The 20,081-nt window shown below is 44.7% G+C and overlaps 1 protein-coding gene across 1 annotated transcript in view; it reads right to left on the bottom strand.

Moving 5' to 3' along the window:
* Window positions 1-20,081, bottom strand: part of OTOGL (otogelin like) — a 180,405-nt gene that overhangs the window by 85,056 nt on the left and 75,268 nt on the right. The window contains exons 22-23 of the mRNA XM_054399714.1: window positions 15,321-15,428; window positions 13,316-13,454 (exon numbers count right to left, since the gene is read on the bottom strand). Coding sequence (XP_054255689.1) covers window positions 13,316-13,454; window positions 15,321-15,428 — 247 coding nt within the window. The remainder of the gene's footprint in view (window positions 1-13,315; window positions 13,455-15,320; window positions 15,429-20,081) is intronic.

Here is a 20,081-nt window from a genome sequence, read left to right on the forward strand (position 1 = left end):
TAGAGAGAAGGCTGGAGACAGGGAGTGTTTTGCTGAGTAAAGCCAGAACAGGAAGTTCTGAAGACATGGGAAGTCCTTCCTTACTGGTAGGACTGGATGTTGGTGGTAAGTTGCTAGAAGTGATGCAGGATAGAAATGCAGAGAGATGGTGATGGTGATTCAGTAGAGCTATGAGAAAAGCAGACATGTAAAAAAAAGAGCTTTGCATTAAATCCAAAGCTTTCTGTGCTTTCTCTCTTTCTAATAAAGTCTTAGACCTAACCTCAAATATGAAAATCCCATCACAGATTATGTTTCTCTTGTGGCTCAAAGCTTTCATGGTAAGATTTGCTTTACATACATGCCCTTGCCATTTTCTCCATACCCCTCAACTATTACAAGAGGGATATGGACATGCTGGAAGGTGTCCAGAGAAGGGCCACCAGGATGAGCAGAGGGCTGGAGCTGCTCTGCTATGAGGACAAACTGAGAGAGTTGGGGTTGTTCAGTCTGGAGAAGAGAAGGCTCCGAGGTGACCTTCTTGTGGCCTTCCAGGATCTGAAGGGAGCTACAAGAAAGCTGAGGAGGGACTATTTAGGATCTCAGGGAGTGACAGGACTAGGAGGAATGGAATAAAGCTGGAAGTGGGGAGATTCAGGCTGGTCATGAGGAAGAAGTTCTTCCCCATGAGAGTGGTGAGAGCCTGGAATGGGTTGTCCAGGGAGGTGGTTGAGGCCCCATCCCTGGAGGTGAATGAAAATCTGTATTAGCAATTTGTGCTGACTTTAGTAAGAAGCACTGCCACACAAAAATGAGAGGTGATCTAGGAAGCTTCCTTTCTCCTTAATGAAAGTCATAGTGACCAAATTGTTTGAAGAACAATTCCAGTTAAAAAAAAAAAATCAAGCCAAAAGGAAAAAAAGAAAACAAACAAATCAACAAAAAAAAAAAAAAATCCACCAAATTAAACCCCAAAAATCCAACCCTAGAGGCCAGGCTGGATGAGGCTCTGGCCAGCCTGATCTAGTGTGAGGTGTCCCTGTCCATGGCAGGGGGGCTGGAACTGGCTGATCCTTGTGGTCCCTTCCAACCCTGACTGATTCTATGATTCTATGAACAAAAAGGAAGTCCTCTCCCAATCAGACAGGACCAGCCACATTCAAAGCTGAAGGACACTTTCTCTCATGTTCCTCAGATTCTCTAACTGCCACATGTGCAGCCTCTTCTTTCATTAGGGAAGAGATAAAATGCAATTGAAACTGAGCACTGCAGCCTTGCCAATGCAAATGAAAAGGCAAGGGCTATTTGGATACAGAGAGGATCATCTTTTAGTGTTTGTATAAGACAGTGAGGTCCTGGGCAAATCTCAGCAGCCTTTAGTGACTGTGGCAGCATAAATAATAATGATGATCAAGTTCCACCTCTCTGATCTGCACTGAATCCACACAGGTATGAAAAGAAGCTTTTGTCACTGCCACTGATGTCTGAGTAAGCACTAGGAGTGGGTCCAATGAATAAGCGGGGTGTGGGGGGGTGGGGAGGTAGTTTTCTCTTTTTTTTTCTTCCTAGCCTCTTTCCAAGGCAGAGTTCCCTCTTTACCTTTTTAGGTAAAATGCACCCAACAGGGGATGTACTACAGTTCATCATGTGAAACCTCCTTACCCTGACACAAACTAGAAATAAAATGGTTTTCCCACTGCAAGAGTATCTTCCCACGTAAATTACCATATCCAGCCTGTTCCAACTTAATATCAGTTTCTTTGTGATAACACAGAGTTGCCAAGCAACAGGGAAGAGAGAGTCACAGCCCTGGGCAGTCAGTCAAAAGCTCATTGTCAGTCCTGCTTCTCAGTACATTCTTTTTCTGGACTTCACTGCACTTTTTTTCCATATTTCTTCCAAGCTGAAAAAGCAAAGCACTGATCTCTTGGTGGCTTGGGTGTTGTTTGGTTTGGTTTGGGTTTAGGGTTTTTTTTTGGTTTTCTTTTTAGTCTCTCTTTTTTTTTTTTCAGTAGTGCTTAGGAATGCTAGGGTTTATTTTTGTTAGAAACTTTCTATTTCAATATCCTTTCAAAATTTTCTATTGCTACCAAGAAGAGCAACACTGTGCAGTGTGCTTACATAGTCAAAATGTAGCCTAGGAAAAGACAATTTAACAGTGGTTGTATTTAACTTCTCTGAAAGGTTCATTCAATTCTCTCTGTTTAATGTTCATCCTTTCCTGTTCTTAGCATTAAAATCTCTCTGCTTAGTGTTCATTCTTTTCTGTTCTTAATACCCCATTTGTTTTATAACACACAAACTAGGGTAGCCATAAAACAATAAAGGGACACTGGAGCTGCTCTGCTCTGGAGACAGACTGAGAGAGTTGGGGCTGTTCAGTCTGGAGAGAAGGCTCCCAGGAGACCTTCTTGTGGCCTTCCAGGATCTGAAGGGGGCTACATGAAAGCTGGGGAGGGACTTTTGAGGGTGTCAGGGAGTGACAGGACTGAGGGGAATGGAGCAAAACTAGAAGTGGGGAGATTCAGATTGGATGTTAAGGAAGAAGTTCTTCCCCATGAGGGTGATGAGACACTGGAAGAGGTTGCCAAGGGAGGTGGTGGAAGCCTCATCCCTGGAGGTTTTTGCAGCCAGGCTGGAGGTGGCTGTGAGCAACCTGCTGTAGTGTGAGGTGTCCCTGCCCATGGCAGGGGGGTTGGAACTGGCTGAGCCTTGAGGTCCCTTCCAACCCTGACAATTCTATGATTCTATGATTCCCTGACACTCTGGGATCTGGATAGATTAGTCCTACTTTCCTTTTGTTTTAATGACTCTTAATGACTCTTTTAATGCCTCTTTAATGACTCAGGTTTTTTATATATAGCCACATACACAAAAAATACAAAAAGTTCTAAAAATACTGGGGGGAAAAAATGTACAGTAGTTTCAAAAGTAGAATTTGCTTTCTCCTTCATTTCTATTTTCAGAGAGGGACCATTAGTTCTGCTCAGCCCTAACCTTTCAGGAAATGTGATGGAAACTCAGAAGTAGTTTGATAGTTTTTTATTGCATTCTGAGTCTCTTCTGAAGAAACTTCACATCTCAAACTCTTACTTCTAGTAAGCTTGATGTTAGGAGATGTAAAGTATCTTATCTCAGGTTTAATGAGCATGTAGGCTCATTTATTTATATTTAAGTGGTTTTGGAGAGCTGACAAATGCTTGGCACCTAAAATACTCTCACTCTGTTAGTTTCTTGTACCACTTTCCAGGGGTGTCGATCTTCAGATAATCAGTGAAAAAAATGTGAATTATGCAAAACTCATTCACAATTTGCACCAAAAGGCATCTTCTCTTGAAAGGCTTCTGTTTTGCTGGAGTGATAATTTAGTCTGTGCCATTTCCAAATTATGTATATGTACATTCTGTGTAACTTTTTAAATCCCTGCTCTTTCAACCTGTACACATTTCTATTGGCAATGGCATCCTGGGGTGCAGCAAAAAAAAGTGTGGCCAGCAGGGCTGGGGAGGTTCTTCTCCTCACTGCTCTGCCCTGCTCAGACCACACCTGCAATCCTGTGTCCAGTTTGGGGCTCCCCAGTTCCAGAGAGACAGAGACCTGCTGGAGAGAGTCCAAGGGAGAGCCAGGAGGATGCTTAGGAGACTTGAGCATCTCCCCTGTGAAGAGAGACTGAGAGCCCTGGGGCTGTTTAGTCTGGAGAAGAGAAGACTGAGAGGGGATCTGATCAATGTCTCTCAATTGCTGAGGGGTGGGTGTCAAGTGGAGGGGGCCAGGCTCTTTTGGGTGGTGCACAGTGATAAGCCAAGGAACAATGGAGACAAACTTGAACAGAGAAGATTTCAGCTCAAGATGAGGAGAAACTTCTTTACAGGGAGGGTGCCAGAGCCCTGGAACAGGCTGCCCAGAGAGGTTGTGGAGTCTCCTTCTCTGGACACCTTTAAACCCGACCTGGATGCATTCCTGTGTGGACTCCCCTGGGTGATCCTGCTCTGGCAGGGGGGTTGGACTGGATGATCTTTGGAGGTCCCTTCCTACCTCTAATCTACTGTGATAGTGTAAGGCTTTTCCCCATAGCTATTCAAACACTGGAGCAATATTGCTTGAAGTCAGCAGATGGCACTGACACACACTGCCTGAGTTTGGAAAAAAATCCTGGTGAAAGTTGGGAAGCATTATCACAGAGAAGATACTGATCCTCTTAACAGGAGAGGGAAAAGGAATAGCTGCAGTGCTTGTTTTTACACTGAAGCTATGTAAGTATTTAAAGAAGAAAACATTGCTCATGCACAAACACTTGCATAAACATTCTCTTTTTCTCTTCTACAGAGATGTAGTTTCTGGGCTTATTTACACTTAAAATATGGCAAAGAAGCTTGACCTACATCTCTGCTTCATGACACATTTCTAGCACTGTAGCACAGCTGAGCAGATGTGGAGTAGAGCAACATCAATGAGCAGATTCGTTGATGCAAATGCAACAGGAGTGACATCACTCCAGCTACTAATGCACCTTCAAATGACTTTTAGATGTCTCCTAATGCATCCACAATAACTCATTCCTTTTTCTTTAAAAGTGATGTCCCAAAAGGGTGCACCCAAAGAGTGGCTGTCAATGGCTCCATGTCCCAGTGAAGGCCAGTGACAAGTGGAGTCCCTCAGGGATCAGTCCTGGGACCAGTCTTGTTCAACATCTTTGTTGGTGCCATGGACAGAGGCATTGAGTGCACCCTCAGCAGGTTTGCTGATGACACCAAGCTGTGTGGTGCAGCAGACAGGCTGGAGGGAAGGGATCCATCCAGAGGGACCTGGACAGGCTGGAGAGCTGGGCACAAGCCAACCTCAGGAGGTTCAACAAGACCAAGTGCAAGGTCCTGCAGCTGGGTTGAGGCAATCCCAAGCACAAATCCAGGCTGGGCAGGGACTGGCTGGAGAGCAGCCCTGAGGAGAGGGACTTGGGGGTGCTGGTGGATGAGAAGCTCAACAGGAGCCAGCAGTGAGCACTTGCAGCCCAGAAAGCCAAGCAGAGCCTGGGCTGCAGCAAGAGAAGTGTGGCCAGCAGGGCCAGGGAGGTGATTCTCCCCCTCTGCTCAGCTCTGCTGAGACCACACCTGGAGTACTGCATCCATTTCTGGAGCCTCTATTACAAGAGGGATCTGGACATGCTGGAAGGTGTCCAGAGAAGGGCCACGAGGATGAGCAGAGGGCTGGAGCACCTCTGTTATGAGGACAGACTGAGAGAGTTGGGGCTGTTCAGTCTGGAGAAGAGAAGGCTCCCAGGATACCTTCTTGTGGCCTTCCAGTATCTGAAGAGGGCTACAAGAAAGCTGGAGAGGGACTTTTTAGGATCTCAGGGAGTGACAGGACTGGGGGGAATGGAATAAAGCTGGAAGTGGGGAGATTCAGACTGGACATGAGGAAGAAGTTCTTCCCCATGAGAGTGGTGAGAGCCTGGAATGGGTTGTCCAGGGAGGTGGTTGAGGCCCCATCCCTGGAGGTGTTTAAGGCCAGGCTGGATGAGGCTCTGGCCAACCTGCTGTAGTGTGAGGTGTCCCTGGCCATGGCAGGGGGGTTGGAACTGGATGATCCTTGTGGTCCTCTCCAACCCTGACTGATTCTATGATTCTATGATCAATTGTCTACAAAGGTGTACCTTCCAGAGGCAATTCTACTTAGGCAGTCATTCTTACAGTGCCATCAGATTATAACATCTCAGAGCTGGTATTGCCAAAAGGCTGTTGGCTGCTGAGCATTAACCCCAAATCAGCAATTCAAGCATGAAAGGCCTCTTTCTTCAAGATGTGTGGTCATTGAATGGCAAGGTCCTTAGAATGAGGATCCAAATTCTGGGTCACACCAGATACACACCACCTCCAGATTGCCATTCACATAGTAAGAAACTTTCCCTCAAACCCTTCCTGGAATCCCTCCACACTAATCTCCTGAAATTGAAAGAAATCTTTCCTTTGTTGTAGAATAAAAAGCAATTCACTGACTGCATAATTCAATGGTCTGGAGAATCATGTAGTGGAGACAGAAAGGTATGGAGAGGTAATTGAGTCTGAAATCATTGATTTGGAGAAAATGCAAACAGAGCATAAATCCACTGCCAGCTGTAATCAAATCTTTTGCTCACAGAAAACAGTGGAAAAAGCAGGTAGAAGCCAAAATTATCTGAACATTGCACTTCCCAGCTGAAGACAAGGATGGAAAGGGATGTCTCTGCAGGGAGCTCACTACTGACCCTTACAGGGCTTCCAGAGACCCAGAAATAAAAAGAAGCCATCCAGAAAGATTTCCTCTGAAATCATGGGACTAATGAAAAGCAAACTGATGGTGTTATTTGCCACTAGAGCAGGGCAAACCCTTCCCAGGAAATCCTGTTTTCACTGAAAGGTTGTCTCTCCCTCTTCTTTTTTTTTTTAAGGCAAATTTGCAGGCAAATTGTTATGAAAAACATCATTATTTCTACACAGATACTCTTGCTATACATTATTTCACAGGTGGTTTAGGTGGACTTGTGGGAATCCTGTCTGGATGCAGATCACTCTGTGATTGTATCAAGACCTGAGGTATGCCCCAGCAAAGGCTAAGATCTGCTCACTAGACTGCAGCTGCCCCAGAAGGCATAAATGTGTAATGGGAGGACTCCACTGGTACTGACTCTCTGGAATGTGCACAGACAAGAGCATCTCTACCCATCAGCTACCCTGGCAAGGGGGATGGTGAAAAGGCTTCTGGACTATGCAATGGATTCACCACCTGGCATGATAAGCCCCTGGTGGGTAGTGAGTGTATGGACAGGTGAAAGGGGAAGGAGGAGGCAGAGGCCTCCCCCCACCCCCACCAGACCCCTGTAAGCACAGGAGGAATACACAGGAAGATTCAACACCTGTGTACACATACCCACAGAACTGTGACTAAAAAAAGGTAGAAAAGACCTGCGTGATGCCTGCCAGGAAAGAAGAAAGGAGAAGGAAGAAGGAGGAGGAAGGAGGAAGAAGGAGGAAGAAGGAGGATCAAGAAGGAAGAAGGAAGAAGGAGGAAGGAGGAAGGAGGAAGGAGGAAGGAGGAAGGAGGAAGGAGGAAGGAGGAAGAAGGAAGAAGGAAGAAGGAAGAAGGAAGAAGGAAGATGGAAGATGGAAGAAGGAAGAAGGAAGAAGAAGAAAGATGGAAGAAGGAAGAAGGAAGAAGAAGAAAGATGGAAGAAGGAAGAAGGAAGAAGGAAGAAGGAAGAAGGAAGAAGGAAGAAGGAAGAAGGAAGAAGGAAGAAGAAGAAGGAAGAAGAAGAAGGAAGAAGAAAGAAGAAGAAAGAAGAAGAAGTAGCAGAAGCAGAACACATTCGTTTTATGAAGAGGTGACAAGAGGGACAGTGTAAAATAATTTTTCATTCTATAGTTTTGCCATCTTTAAGAATCTACAGACTGACTACCTGGCACAAATGATGTTGAAAAAAGCTGCACACAAAAAACGCCAAACCAACCAACCAACCAAAGCAAAAGCCAACACCAAAATTACAGATATTCAGTAAGGGGAAATTGGACAAAGGCTCCTTCTGCCTCCTCAGATGTGACAAAGGAGTAACTGAAGCATTGGGGTTTGTGTGTGATGGCTCCAGCTTATGCCCACTCACCATGAACAGATTTACCAATCAAGATGAATATATCAGCAAGTAACTGGTGAAAAGTCTCATCAGTACATCACCCAACTCCTGTACTAAACACTCTGGTAAAAGCATCATAAACCAGAAGCTTTGGAATTGCCTCAAGCTACAAACAAAGGGGTAAGAACACAGCAAGAGAAGAGTTCCCTTGCCGTATTCCCCAGGGCAAGCTGAGTACCTAACACTGGGAACTGCTCCACAATGGGATAATCACTTGGGAAACTGGAGAACTGAGTCACCAATCACACATTTTGATAAATGAGTCTCTGCCTTAAAAAAATGGGCTCTCAGGTTTAGCAGTCATGAGGTCTTGGGTGACAGGTTGGACTTTGATGATCCTTGAGGTCTTTTCCAACTTTATTGATTCTGTGATTCTGTGATTTGTGCTTCTAATTGGCATCACCCTTCAATTATTTAATCAGATCCCGAGCTGTTGCTTCCATAATCCTCTGACATGTGAAATCTGATGATAGCTTTGGCTTTAAAAGAGCCTTCAAAATATTTAAAAGGTGACTTTAAAATGGCCACTTCACTGTGAGGGTGACAGAGCACTGGACAGGCTGCCCAGAGAGGTTGTGGAGTCTCCTTCTCTGGGGACTTTCAAGCCCTGTCTGGATACATTCCTGTGTGACCTGTGCTGGATTCTATGGTCCTGCTCTGGCACTGGGGTTGGATTTGATGATCTCCAGAGGTCCCTTCCAACCCCTAACAACATCCTGTGATCCTGTGACCTTTATGGTCTTTTTCTGACTGGTGGATGTACCTATTGAACCAGTCAGAAAGGGCTTTTTCATACCCCTACTGTCACTTTAAACAAAGAGGCCTGACAGATGATACTGATGTTGAAAACAAAGTTTAAAGTTTCATAATCCACTGAAAGTTGATACTTTATTTTCTCCCATAAGAGGACAAAAGCTCCTTATTAAAAAGACAGACAAAGATAAGGATGACTTCTTTGTTTAGGACAGAGCAGTACAGTGGCAAATTCAAGAGCTGTTCAAGCAGATCACCTTCAGGGAGGCTAGCAGCCAAATCAAACAGTGAAGGCTGGTAATGAGGAGGGTGAACAGAACATCATCATGCCATTCAGGATGTGGGATTCAGATCATAATTCCTGGACTCAGTTCTACAGCTGGGAAGAACTAGTATGCCAACAAAGGTATTGCAGTTATCATTTCCCTTATTGAACAGCTACAAAATCTTTAAAGCATGTAAGATAGCAGAGACAAAGGAGTCCACCTCTACACAGGAAAAAAGATCAGTAAAAGGGAAAGGACAAAAGTATTACTATGTTGCATGTGCAATATTGCAACCACTGCAGCTGCTTCAGTTTTAGTCTTTTTCAATTTAAACTTTTGAAGCTACATATGCTTTCCCACCTTCTAGTTGGCTTGTTTAGTTGGACAACAGGCTCTCTTGCATACCTTCTCTTGCATACCTTCTGAGAAAAGGGAGACTTGATCTATTGCTCTGACACATAAGTGGAAAAAGGTCACTGCACATGGCCACAATGTAGGGGAGGATGACTTTGAAGATGTAGCCATGGAAACAGAATCACAGAAACATTCAGGTTGGAAAAGACCCTCAGCATCACTAAGTCCAACCCAGAACCCTACTCTACAAGGCTCACCCCTAAACCATAGCCCCAAGCACCACATCCAAACCACCTTGAAACACAACCAGGGTTGGGGACTCCACCACCTCCCTGGGCAGCACATTCCAATCCCTGACCACTCTTGCTGTGGAAAAGTGTTTCCTAATGTCCAGTCTGAACCTACCCAGTGACAGCTTGAGGCAAAACCTCTGCTCTAGGAGTATCACAGTCTCACAGTCTAAAAATTTACATTTCATTATAGTCTTTAAGCTAAAAGGCACACTTAATGGCTAGATCATCCATATGTTTATTGTCTTCATGAAATAACTCAGAAGATTCATCAAGTGTTAATTTCTTTTAGAAAGAAAAAGGTTTCAACTTTTCCTTCACTGTAGTTTCTCTTTGCTATAATTACTACTAATTTCCTTCATATGGAAATCAGACATACCAGTCTCTTCCTGTCAAATGCAGCCATGGAGTCCTTTTAAAATATCTGGTTATATCTGGTATCCTGGCTGGGATCAGCAATGCTGTGTCCAGCAGGAGTAGGGAGAGGATTGTCCGCTTGTACTCAGCTCTGGTGAGGCCACATCTTGAGTATTGTGTCCAGTTTTGGGCACCTGAATCCAAGAGAGATGTGGAGGTGCTGGAGCCAGTGCAGAAGGGGGCAACAAAGCTGGGGAAGGGCCTGGAGAATAAATCTGATGGAAAGCAACTAAGGGGAGACCACCTGGATCTCTACAACTACCAGAAAGGACCTTGTGGAGAGGTTGGTGCTGGTCTCTTCTCACAGGGAATTAGTGATAGAACAAGAGGGAATGGCCTCAAGCTGCCACTGGGTAGGTTTAGACTGGACAGTAGGAAAAAAATATTCATGGAGAGAGTGGCCAGGCATTGGAGTGTGCTGCCCAGGGAAGTGGTGGAGTCCCCAAGCCTGGATGTGTTTCAAGGTGGTTTGGATGTGGTGCTTGGGGCTATGGTTTAGGGGTGAGTCTTGTAGGGTAGGGTTCTGGGTTGGACTTGGTGATACTGAGGGTCTTTCCCAACCTCAATGTTGCCATCTTCCATTCCTCTGACTCCAGGATTGCACACCACATAGTTTATCAGTTGTGTGGTATAGTTCCCTCAAAGCCTTTGTGCATTGTGTCATAATCCTATCCTTTGTTTCTTTTCCTCCTAAAACTTCTCCAAACATTTCACAGTCAAAAAAGATCCCAGAGATACATCATCTGTCCCAGACACAATTCTGCAGCCCCTAATTTGCAATAAACAGTCTTTAAATAAACAATGACAAATTTCCATATACTGAAGGGGAAAGGAAAATTATGGACAAATTAGGCCATACTTTCTCACATTAGCTAAGTTTGGGGAGGAAAAAAAAATAGTTTGAAGAGCTAAAAAAAATCTGAAGAGCAGATCTACGTAGGCAACATTTTTGTCATTTGTGCCATCATGTTCAGCCTGGAGAAAGGCTTTTGGCAGGGTGCCACATGCTTTAATTCTGTGGCTGCCAACTTCATTCTTGACCTTCAAATGCTCCTCATGGTTTGCTTCCAGACAGGTAATTTCTTACACAGTGGAGTGACAGGTGACAATTTTTGCAAAAGCAAAATGTTCCACTCTCATACTGAAGGTTGGACAAGCAGCAAGGATTTGTTCTACACAGTAAGGCAAACTCAACATGAGCTGGCAATGTGCACTTGCAGCACAGAAGGCCAACCATATCCTGGGCTGCATCAAAGGAATGTAACCAGCAGGACAAGGGAGGTGATTCTGACACCCCTCTAATGCTCCCATAAGACTCTGCCTGGAATACTGTGTCTGGTGCTCCCAGCATGAGAGAGACATCAAACTGCTGGCCCAGAGGAGGGCCATGAAATGATTGGAGGGCTGGAGACCCTCTCCTGTGGTGACAGGCTGAGAGAGGGGGCTGTTCAGCCTGGAGAAAAGACAACCCTGGGGAGACCTTGTAGCAGACTTCCAGTACCTGAAGGGGACCTACAAGAATGCCAGGAAGGGACAATTTACAAGGGCTTGTAGTGATAGGACGAGAAGGAATGGATTGAAGCTTGAGGAGTGGAGATTTACAGTGGAGATTAGGAAGAAATTCTTTACAGTGAGGGAGGTGAGACACTGGAACAGGTTGCCCAGGGAGATTATGGACGCTCCCTCCCTGGATGTATTCAGGGCCAGGTTGGATGAGGCCTTGAGCAACCTGGGCTAGTGGAATGTAACCCTGCGCACAGCAGAGGGCTTGGAACTAGATGATCATCAAGGTCCCCTCCAATCTAAATCATTCTATGCATCTATGAATCTCTCTGACTGGCTGGCAAAAGAGTTAAGAAGTGAAAACCCACCTTTCCACCTCATAGACAGGTAAAGTAACCCCTATTTTTTTTGCATCTTAACCCCTATTTTTTGCGTCTTAAAGGAGGAAGATTTGTGCAAAGGTTCATATATTTCTAAGAGTAAAAGCTCTTTTATGACACAATATGATACCTGGCATGACTTTGCTATAATGTATTCTTCTTATCTTTACCAAACCTCTCTCTCTCTCTTTTTTATTTTTTTTTTTTTTTTTTTTTTGGGGGGGGGGGGCAAAGAAAGTATCTGGGACCAATCTCTTTAATTTCACAGCTTTGAAAACCCTATAAAAGTTTTTCTTAAGATTAGACAGTCAAGGATGGCAGAAAATGAATCTTCTTCCTCTAAACACATTACTGTAGTTCAGGAGACAGACTCTTAGACCTAGTAATAGCAACAATCAACAATAACCAATAGTGTTGTTAGTAGTAAAATATATGTCTAAGTATCATTTCTGGTATCTTTCAGCAAAAAAAAGAAGGATAGCAATGTACAGTAAATGTGTGCTATGAGGAACAGTAACATGTAACTGCCAGACAATCCCAATGGATGATTTCATTGCTGAATTATGAAATCCTTGTGTTTGATATTGGTGTACACATACACTCCAGATCTGATGCAGACCACATTCAAGAACAATTCCAAGCAGCCTCAGAGGTCATAGAATCATAGAATCACAGAATGGTCGAGGCTGGAAGGGACCTCCAAAGCTCATCCAGTCTGACCTCCCCACAGTCAGCAGGGACATCCCCAACTAGATCAGGCTGCCCAGGGCCTCATCCAGCCTTACAAGGTCCTGGTCATCACTAACCCTATGCCAAGCACAATTTACAGATACTTATTAAACACATTTGTAGATTATACCTAGTTCTAGACCAGCTTCCATCATGTTGTTCTTTGCCTGTCATGACAAAAGCATGGCTAAGGCAGAACAGGAAAGGTTGTTTCCTATTTTCCTCTGGGCCACATAGATAAACAAAGAGACACCAATGTACCATTTTTCAAATGGCTGAGCACAAAATATCATTTACAGATTCTTCCTTTCAAACATCAGTTCTGCACCACTGTGGCAGTTTTAGGCTGATGCCTAGGAAAATCCCATAGAGAACAGTAGACACTTAAATATATTACCATTGGATGTAAAAGGAAAATAATGATAAGGTCTAAATAATCCAATTGGTCTGATAATTGGCATAAAGTTAGTTGAATAAACTAGTTTGTCTCTTTTCTCAGCTCTTTTCTCTGCCTGATAGTAGCTGATGGCTTCTGCTTGGTTTGCTGGCCTTGGCTGTGTTCTTTGCTGTGGCTAAGTACTAACAGCTGCACTTTCTGTTTTCTCTTTTCTCTCTCTTTCCCTTGCACAGGGGGTGGGTGGAAAAGGGGGAGCTATTTGCAGCCCCCCTGGCTTAGTCCAGAGGGGGGTTTCTCTGTTTTTTATAAATTGTAAATATACATATTGTACACATTCATTGCATTTCATATTTCCAGATTCTAGTCTGCTTGTAACTAGAGCTTCATTTCCTTCCAAAACCTTCTGAGCTAGTCTGATGGTTTATTTTGGGGGTAATTCTCCAGATTCCTGTTGGGGGAGGGGCTGTGATTACCAAGCCTACCACAAGCTCTTTGCTGAATGTTTGTTTCTACAGAGCAGCCAAACACTTGCTCTCTCATGGAAATTTTCACTTGAAGACATGAAAATGTATGGGCAGTCCTCTTACCTTCAGCAGGTAAGCTTGGCAGTCACTGACATAATCATATTCCAGTCCATCAAAGGTGTAGTAGTGCCGGTCTCCATAAATAGTGCAGACAGCAGGACAGGGGTAACTGGTGCAATTGAATATCCCTCTCCGGCAGACACTGCAGGGAAAATCAACAATCAATCTGGCTTCTTCATTTCAAGTCATACAGGCATTCATGAGAGGTAGAAAACCTCAGACTTTAAAACACAGAGCTCTACCGTGGGCTGTTTCTGAGGCTGTTGGTGATTCCATGGTGGAAAAGCGTTAAGCATTTTGCTATCAGTGCATATGTGCAATAAAAATCATAGAATCAAGAAGGCTGGAAGAGACCTCAAAGATCATCGAGTCCAACCTGTCACCCTAAACCTCATGACTATCTAAACCATGGCACCAAAAATCTTACAGTGTTGATGTCTTAAGCAAAATATTTCCATACTCCCTCCAGTAGACATCATGCCACAATACAATTATTCATAAGACATCGATATTGTATTTTTTTCTCAAGAGATTTTTATTAAAATCTATACATATTTGATGCAAAAGACCTCCAGTTGCTACCTGTAGGATTCCAGGGTATCAGACAAACACCAAATGAGTTTAAGAAATAAAATGCTGATATTTTAGGGATTACTTTTCCTTTCACCTACACGCAGTGACATACATAAATTTTCATGAAGGTAGTACTGACAACCTATAGTTTTCTTTGTGTGCCTACATAAACTCAGCTGATTTGTCACTCAAATTTTTAAGTGGTTAAAAACCACCATGCCAAAGTTTTTTCTTAATGGTTATTAAATGTAGACTTCCCTGAAGATAGATATTTTCTCTAGCAAATTATAATGGATGAAAAACTGCTTTGCATCAGTAGAATCAGTTAAGGTTCCTTAAAAAAGGTTGTGGGTGCTAGTTCATTTTCCAATTCTAATGCTTTTTATTTCTTTTTCTTTTCTTTTTATTATCCATCATCTTCCTATACAATGCTTGTGTTGAGTGGTAACTCACACTGAAGACAGTGCAGTTCCCAAAGGCAGACTCTTTACCACTGTCTTATAATTAGGTTCTTTTTTATTTTTTTCCTCATTGGTTGTTTTTCATGATACTCTATTCTCCAAAATGCCAAATGCCTTCTCCTGCAGAGATTTCAGAATCAACCCTATGTTCTTGACTGCTTTTTAACTTGGGTATCTTGTGCTTCCTTTACAGACCTAGAGAAGTACTTACCCAAAAGTCTGCATACACTTCTAAGTCTATTGAGTGAGCCTAATAAAAGTTACATCCTGTAAGTATCTATAAATAAGCACAGATATTTTTTTTTAATCATAGAATCATCAGAGTTGGAAGGCATCTGAAGGATCATCCAGTTCCAACCCCCCTGCCATGGGCAGGGACACCTCACACTACAGCAGGTTGCTCACAGCCACATCCAGCCTGGCCATAAAAACCTCCAAGGATGAGACTTCCACTACTTCTCTGGGCAACCTGTGCCAGTGTCTCACCACCCTCATGGGGAAGAACTTCTTCCTAACATCCAATCTGAATCTACCCATTTCTAGTTTTGCTCCATTATTCTCCCCAGTCCTATCACTCTCTGACACCCTAAAAAGTCCCTCCCCAGCCTTCTTGTAGCCCCCTTCAGATACTGCAAGGCCACAAGAAGGTCTTCCTGGAGCCTTCTCCTCTCCAGAATGAACATCCCCAACTCTCTCAGTCTGTCTCCACAGCAGAGCAGCTCCAGCCCTCTGCTCATCCTCATGGCCCTTCTCTGGACACCTTTCAGCACCTCCAGATCCTTCTTGCAACAGAGGCTCCAGAACTTGAACACAGTGGACACAGTGCACCAGGTGGGGTCTCACCAGAGTGGAGTAGAGAGGAAGAATCACCTCCCTCACCTTATGTTACACACACTGCTCATGTTTTTTCTATCACTCTTAGTTTGTGGCTAGACCCAGATGATTTGGAAGTATACAAAATGCAGGTCACTCACCAGGTGTAACATGCTGTAGCTATCACTTCCCCCGACAGAAATTCCCTGTCTTTCCAGGTGCATGGACAACTGTCAGGAATATAACATTTCCCTCTGTGTTCAGCCATCCTTCAAAAGAAAATAATTAAGATGAATGTGAATATTGACAAGAAGATCACTGTAACTGAATGTGTGGTGCATTGTCTAAGCCCTGCCAAGGGTAACTCATCTTCCATCTAGCCAAGGACAGCTGCTTCAGCAGCAGTCTGAATCAAATGATCCTCACTATGCACAACTCTCCTTCTACCTGGAAAGGGGTGTGTTGGTGTGGGGCAGCAGCTCCTATGCAAGAGTGGAAGCAGTGTGGGTAACCCCTCCCTGCAAACTGCAGAGCATCAGTGTGTTATGCATGCTGCTGAGGCTGCTGCCAGGCTGCCCTTCCCTCTTAGCTGCTCCCTCATCCTCCTGTCCCAGGGCTGCAGGTGGACTGATGTGCCTGCTCTTCTTCACAAAGCAGCCACCATCCTCTTCAGAGCACAGTGAGCTGGGCTGTGGCAGCTGTTGCAGAGTTAGCAGGACAAAAAATACCCTTTAGGAAGGGTGGTGGTGGTGGAGGTTACCTGGCTACCCTGGGCAAGTGGAAGTAACTAACAAGGTTAAGACAAAGTAGCAGCATTTAATACAAAAAGCAGCAAATCTAATTTGATGAAAAAGTGACCCAGAGATGTGGTTAACCACTTATTGCTATTTTCTCATTTCCATCTGCTTAACAACATTAATAAAAAAGAGAATTAAAAAATGAGTGCCACTCCCAGTACTGATCTTAGATCACCAATTCCTTCTCTTGCAACACATAGCTGAGAGAACCCAAGAAGTGTTTTCAAGGTATGATCTTGAGATTGCTTCACTTGAAGTTGAAGCTCAAAGGAATACAGAGAATAGTTTCTCTCTTCCCATAATTCCTGTTCATTAAAAATTAATTGGTTTAAGTGATTCAAGTGTTCAAAAAAAACCAAAGAAGATAGAAAAGCACTAGAATGGATGGCTTGGGAAGGCCATTTAGAATCTCTGTCAATGGAATTTCAGCATCTGCCAAGAATAGCATAGGTTTTGTTGATGCTGCCTAAGGGCAGAATAACTTAGCTCCACGAGGTCCATTTCCATGCTACTGTTCTGTACTTCTCTAATACAACTTATCCTCTTATATCCCCAGCTCAGAGACAGGCTGACTTTCAGTGCACCTTTGCGACTACAGAATCACAGAAACATTTAGGTTGGGCTGAAGATCCCTTAGGATCACCACATCCAACTGATAACCCTACTCTACAAGGTTCACCCCTTGTTCTGAAGGGTCAAACCCCAAAACGAGCCCTAACCCAAACAATGAGTTAAGCACAGGTGAATGTGCAAAGCTGGACACTTCCTGGGGTCCAGGTGGTCCAGATAAACATGTAACATGTGTAATGAACCTTGTAACACACCTGTGAGCTGTCTGTGCCCCTGGCCATGTTTGGGTATACCCCATCCTGTAGGTTCAGCTCTCAGGTTTCTTTGCTACCAAAGGGCATTGTCTTGGGACAGTAGTTAAACCAGATGAGGAGGTAGCAATTGGCCTTCTGCTCACCCAGACAGCAACAAGAGCCAGAAAGCAACACAAGCCAAATGCTGCTGGAGTAGTAGCTGAAGATCCAGCCCTAGCAGGCCAACTACACCTGGGCCTTGCACCTGGACCAAGGCAGAAAGGGCAAAAGCTCGGAGAACTGAATCCCAGAAGAGCCTCATAAAGGCTACAGCCTGGCACACAAGAGAGGGAGAGGCCCCCTAGCCCTCTCGGAGCCAAGGAAAAGCTCCAGACAGCAAACTGGGCACAAGAGGAGAGAGGCCTCTTAGCCCTCTCCAGGCCAAGAGCTGCTTGAATTATAGTCACAGCATCTGGGAAGATATTGGACAGAGGAGCAAGCCATGAGTGTGCTGTCAACACCAAACAGATTGGTGCCATCTGCACAGCTGCTGAGGGTGCCCTCCATCCCACTGCCCATACAGCACTGATAAAATTACTAACTGGCACAGGTCCCAGTACAGACCCCTGAGGGACGCCACTGCCATTGCTCTCCAGCTGGACTTCAAGCCGTTGAGCACCACCCTCTGGATGTGACCATCCAGCCAACTCCCTATCCACTGAACAGTGGATATTTCAGATTTTCAGATGAGCTTTCACGACCTTTGTGGTGGTTTTAAGACTATGTCTTGAATTTTTTCTCACAGAGTTCGAGCCAAAAGGTAAAAGAATGTAAAGAAATCACAACTGGGTGGAAGAAAGCAAAATAAGGATTATTCTAAGTACTTCCATTGGAGGGATGGAAATGCTTAAGAGTCAGTACTCAAAACAAGGTAGGGGCAGTCTCTCTCAGCCTGTCTGTTCTGCATGTCTCCTTCTGGCTGGATAACACACACACCTGCACACTGACCTTGACAAGCTAAGTTTAACAAACCTCTCTGCTTCTTGGCTTTCTTCCCTTTTGCCTGCTCTGGGAAGGGGGGGCAGGGGAGAAGCAGGGTCCCTGGGGGGCAGCCAGGGGCTTTTGTTGTGTTTTCTGTTGATTGTACATATTTGTGACTGTTGTGAATAGTGTCTATTTGTACAGATTCATTGCATTTCATCCTAGATTGTAGCTTTGCCTGTAAATACAGCTTTCATTTGCTTCCAGACTGAGCTAGCCTGGATATTGTTAAGGTGGGAGAGGCATTCCAGCTTTCCACACTGTAACAACCATGCTGCTAGTTTAAGTTCATGCAAATATCATGGTAATGGTTCAGTAAAAATTTACTAGTTTTTATATCTTGCAGATTTGTGCATTGTTATGCTAAAAACTTTTGTTTATTCCTGTAACACTAATGGACCTGAAAACTAACTCCTCAACTGAGGCAGAGCTTGTAGAGGATTACAGAATACTAAGCAAGAACAAATCTTAAATAGCTGTGGCTGACATCAGTTCTTCACCAGTGCTAAGTCATCTAGGAGCATCACAAATTGCTGGAAGGGGAATTCTGCCAGTCTCATTACCTCTGATCTGTGCACAGCTGATATCCTGCCGGTGGGACCAATGGCTACACATTACAGTGAAACAAAAACAAATGTTGAGAAGAGGCAGCACTATACCTGAGGCCAAATTGCAGCAATTTGCACAGCATATTTGATCCTTCAAATCTCAACGTGCACACAGCAGGTATCAGGGGAGGGAAATAGATGGAGGGATTGGTGGATGATCCTGACAGAAACTGCACAGCAAAGGCTTTTATGTTTTGTACTTTGATTTGACTCCTGCAAAGCTCAGCAGAGTGTTTCTGTACACTGAATCCAAATATATGAGCTGCCTAGATGAGATAATTACTTGGGTAGTAAGAAGGAATACAGATGGCTTCCATTCTGATTTTTTGGTCATGTTTGCTTCTACACTCCAACTTCACTGTGCAAATGGTAGGAGTCACCAGAGAGTGCCAAATACCAGCCAGTCAGACTGGTAGCAAACTGGATAGCTCATGCGATAGTGGAATAATGGTTTCAGGATGGAGAAACTGAGGGACTCCAACTGAGGAAGCACTGTAACATGGAGCCTCAAACCAGAAGATTGGAGAAAGGGTCCTCAGACACAAAGAGTTCACAGGATGTCAGGAGTTGGAAGGGACCCAAAGAGATCATCAAGTCCAACCCCCTGCCAGAGCAGGACCATAGAATCCAGCACAGGTCACACAGGAATGCATCCAGATGGGGCTGGAAAGTCTCCAGAGAAAGAGACTCCACAACCTCTCTGGGCAGCTTCTTCCAGTGCTCTCTGACCCTTAGAATAAAGAAGTTCCCCCTTGTGTTGAGGTGGAACCTCCTGTGCTGCAGTTTACATCCATTGTTCCTTGTCCTATCACAGGGTGCAAGTGAGCAGAGCCTGTCCCCTCCCTCCTGACCCCCAGCCCTCAGATATTTATAAACATTTATTAAATCCCCTTTAAGACTTCTCTTTTCCACACTAAAAAGCCCCAGGGGTCTCAGCCTCTCCTCCCCAGGCACTGCTCCAGTCCCTTCAGCATCCTTGGAGCCCTCCCTTGGACTCTCTCCAGCAGATTCCTGTCCCTCTTAAACCAGAAAGGGATGCAATATTCCAGGTGAGGTCTCAGCAGGGCAGAGTAGAGGGGGAGGAGAATCTCTCTGGATCTGCTGGACACACTCTTCTTAATACACCCCAGAATCCCATTGGCCTTCTTGGCCCCCAGGGCACATTGCTGTCCCATGCAGAACTTGTTGCCCACCAGCACTCCCAGGTCCTTCTCCTTGGGGCTGCTCTCCAACAGATCCCCTCCCAACCTGTCCTGCTGCAGTTTATTCTTCCTGCCCAGGTGCAGGACTCTGCACTTATCCTTGTTGAACCTCATTTGCTTCCTCTGTGCCCAGCTCTCAGTCTGTCCAAGTCTCACTGGATGGCCACACAGCCTTCAGCTGTATCAGCCAAGCCTCCCAGTTTGGTGTCATCATCAAACTTGCTGAGCAGACTCTATCTGTCTGTGTCCTCATCAATGTCATTGCTGAAGATGTTGAACAGCACTGGATCCCTGGGGGACTCTACTGGTTACAGCTCTCCAGCTGGACCTGGCACCATTGACCACCACTCTTTGAACTCTATCTTGTAACCAGTTCCTAATCCACCTCACTGTCTGCTCTTCCACACTTCCTGAGCTTGCTCACTAGGATGTCACAGGAGACAGTGTCAAAGGCCTTGCTAAGGTCAAGGT

Source organism: Indicator indicator, chromosome 3, assembly GCF_027791375.1.
Source record: "Indicator indicator isolate 239-I01 chromosome 3, UM_Iind_1.1, whole genome shotgun sequence".
Classification (NCBI taxonomy): domain Eukaryota; kingdom Metazoa; phylum Chordata; class Aves; order Piciformes; family Indicatoridae; genus Indicator; species Indicator indicator.